Source organism: Littorina saxatilis, linkage group LG7 (assembly GCF_037325665.1).
Source record: "Littorina saxatilis isolate snail1 linkage group LG7, US_GU_Lsax_2.0, whole genome shotgun sequence".
Taxonomy (NCBI): domain Eukaryota; kingdom Metazoa; phylum Mollusca; class Gastropoda; order Littorinimorpha; family Littorinidae; genus Littorina; species Littorina saxatilis.
Genome location: NC_090251.1, coordinates 35186778 through 35189079, shown reverse-complemented (window position 1 = coordinate 35189079; position 2302 = coordinate 35186778). Strand labels below are relative to the sequence as shown.

At 35.5% G+C, this 2302-nt stretch overlaps 1 protein-coding gene across 1 annotated transcript; it reads right to left on the bottom strand.

The window, feature by feature from the left end:
* Positions 1–578: 578 nt before the first annotated feature.
* Positions 579–1453, bottom strand: LOC138970182 (uncharacterized). Its single transcript, XM_070342675.1, has 2 exons — positions 1162–1453; positions 579–750 (listed from the first exon to the last, which is right to left on the bottom strand). Exons 1-2 carry the CDS (start codon positions 1380–1382, stop codon positions 579–581), a joined length of 393 nt encoding a protein of 130 aa, XP_070198776.1. The 5' UTR covers positions 1383–1453.
* Between the last annotated feature and the right edge of the window lie 849 nt (positions 1454–2302).

Genomic DNA, 2302 nt, shown 5'->3' with positions numbered 1-2302 from the left:
GAAAACGATTTTTGTTTTCGCGAGCCGATCCACGATGAGTTAAAATGTGCCCTTAATTCCTATGTAAAGCGTACTCAGGATTTTTGTAAATTTTAATTTCAATCACCCAGGATCATATTTTGTGTTCATTTATCTCCACAGGCATATGCTTGTTTTGAAAATATGTTAAAACTATTTTAAAATGATACATTCATACTTATTAAGTGTCCTCCAGAAAAAAATAATAGTCTCAATTTTCCTTCCAGATTTTTAGGGGAGTCATTGGGGGAATCTTACATGGTCACTTTTGCAGATTGATGACTAATTTGTATCAAGTAAGTCTTACCTACAATGTTTTTCCTTTTATGAAATGAACTTGAAAATAGTGTTATGACTTATTCTATGTTGCCCGAATCCTTGTTGTGTGTTGTCCTTTGCCTGCACAGTGCACATAGATTACCAAGGTTGTTCACTTTGTGTATGTGACTACATGGAGGGATGGTCTTAAATCCCATGTCAAACGATGAGCCCAACCGTTTTCACGGAAATGAGAGTGCCTTTACGGCGACAACACCATAACGATGACAATACAATGATTCTTACGTGTAGGCGGGTCTAAAATGTTGATCGACTTGCATGGTTTTTCGACTTGTCACATAGACAACCACATCCTGAAAGGTCAGACGACAGTCTGCCTTCTTGGTGCTGTTGCCTTTGGGGGGGAATATTATCTGCAGCAGTTGCCGTAGGTTCTCCGTGACTCCGAAAACCCTGGGCACCAACAAAACAATGCAATGTTCGCGTGAACCACAAAAGGTAAAGTATGTTAAAGGGTTGTGTTGCCAAATGTCTGACATGAAATCGTTAACAATATTGTACTATCACTCCTAATATTATATTATATTATAAAACCAAACAACTCTGAAATAACACTCTTAATATTGTACTAACAATCTAGAAATGTTCAACACCAATGACTGTATAGACAGTTTGAAGTGTAAAGACGTGTGTGTATTGTTAACAATGAAGTATAATTATACAAAGTGTAAAAATAAATCTACCCATTGTGAAAATGAAAGTACGGGTAGGTCCATGAAATTTAGAAATACAATTTGTTTGTTTTTGTTGTAATAATTTATCTTGTTTCTTGACTCTAAATCTTCAAATACAGATAGTCCTTACCGATCCACATAACCGGAGAAAAGTTTCTCGTACGGATCACGAACAAACAGGACCTTCCGAGCCTTGTTCAGGGCATAGAATTTTCTGACGAACGTCTCCTTGCCCAAGACTGTTCCCACATCGTCATACGATTTTCGTTCTCTGTGGATCCCTCGGCTAGAGATGTTGAAGACAGATCGACCTTTGTTTTTGTTGCCCAGGATGCTGAAGATTCGCTTCATTGTGCTCGTGCTCGTTTTGGGGATTGGACACAACACCAGGTTATGCTTGATATCTATTAAGTAAGAGTGAAGGCTCTGGAAAATAAATGGACAAAAATAGGTGGGTTTTGTATTTGATTTTATTTGTTTAATGTTTTTAATTTTTATTACTTTATTGTTTGGTTTTGCAGGGTCATTTCGGGTTTATTGAATGGCGTTTCAATATGTTCTCTTAATGTGAGAGGATTGCGCAACAAAAGAAAAAGAAGATCATTATTTGATTTATTTAAAAAAAGAAAGTATGATTTAATATGTTTGCAAGAATCGTACATTACTGACGATGCAAAAGACCAGTGGGAGAGAGAATGGGGTGGAAAAGTGTATCACTCATCACTTACATGTCAAAGAATGGGACAAATGATCCTAATGAAAAAGAGTTACAGTTGTGATGTGGAAATAATGTTTAAAACAGAAAGAATATTATGTGTGAAAATTATTTCGGATAACAATTGTTTTTACGTGGTGAACGTTTATTTTCCTAATAATTCTTTGGAAAAAAGTCAATTGTGGAAACAAGTAAATGAGTATTTAGAAAATTTGGATGGTGAGAAAATAATCTGTGGTGATTTTAATTGTGTTTTGAATAACGATTTAGATATTGTAAGTGGAGAAAAGCATAAAACGGTTGATGTGGTAATTTTCCAGCAATTCTTAAATAATAATGTCTTAAATGATGTATGGCGCCTGTTTCACACAGATGAAAAGGAGTTTTCCTGGAGTAGGAAGAACCCCTTTATAGCCCGTCGTCTCGATTATATTTTCGTTTCTGATCATTTATTTGATAAAACCCTTTTTTGTAATATTTTGTCAGTACCACACACAGATCATCGTTTGCTTGAACTCAAAATTCAGTTTGTAAATATCAAACGTGGTCCCTCTTA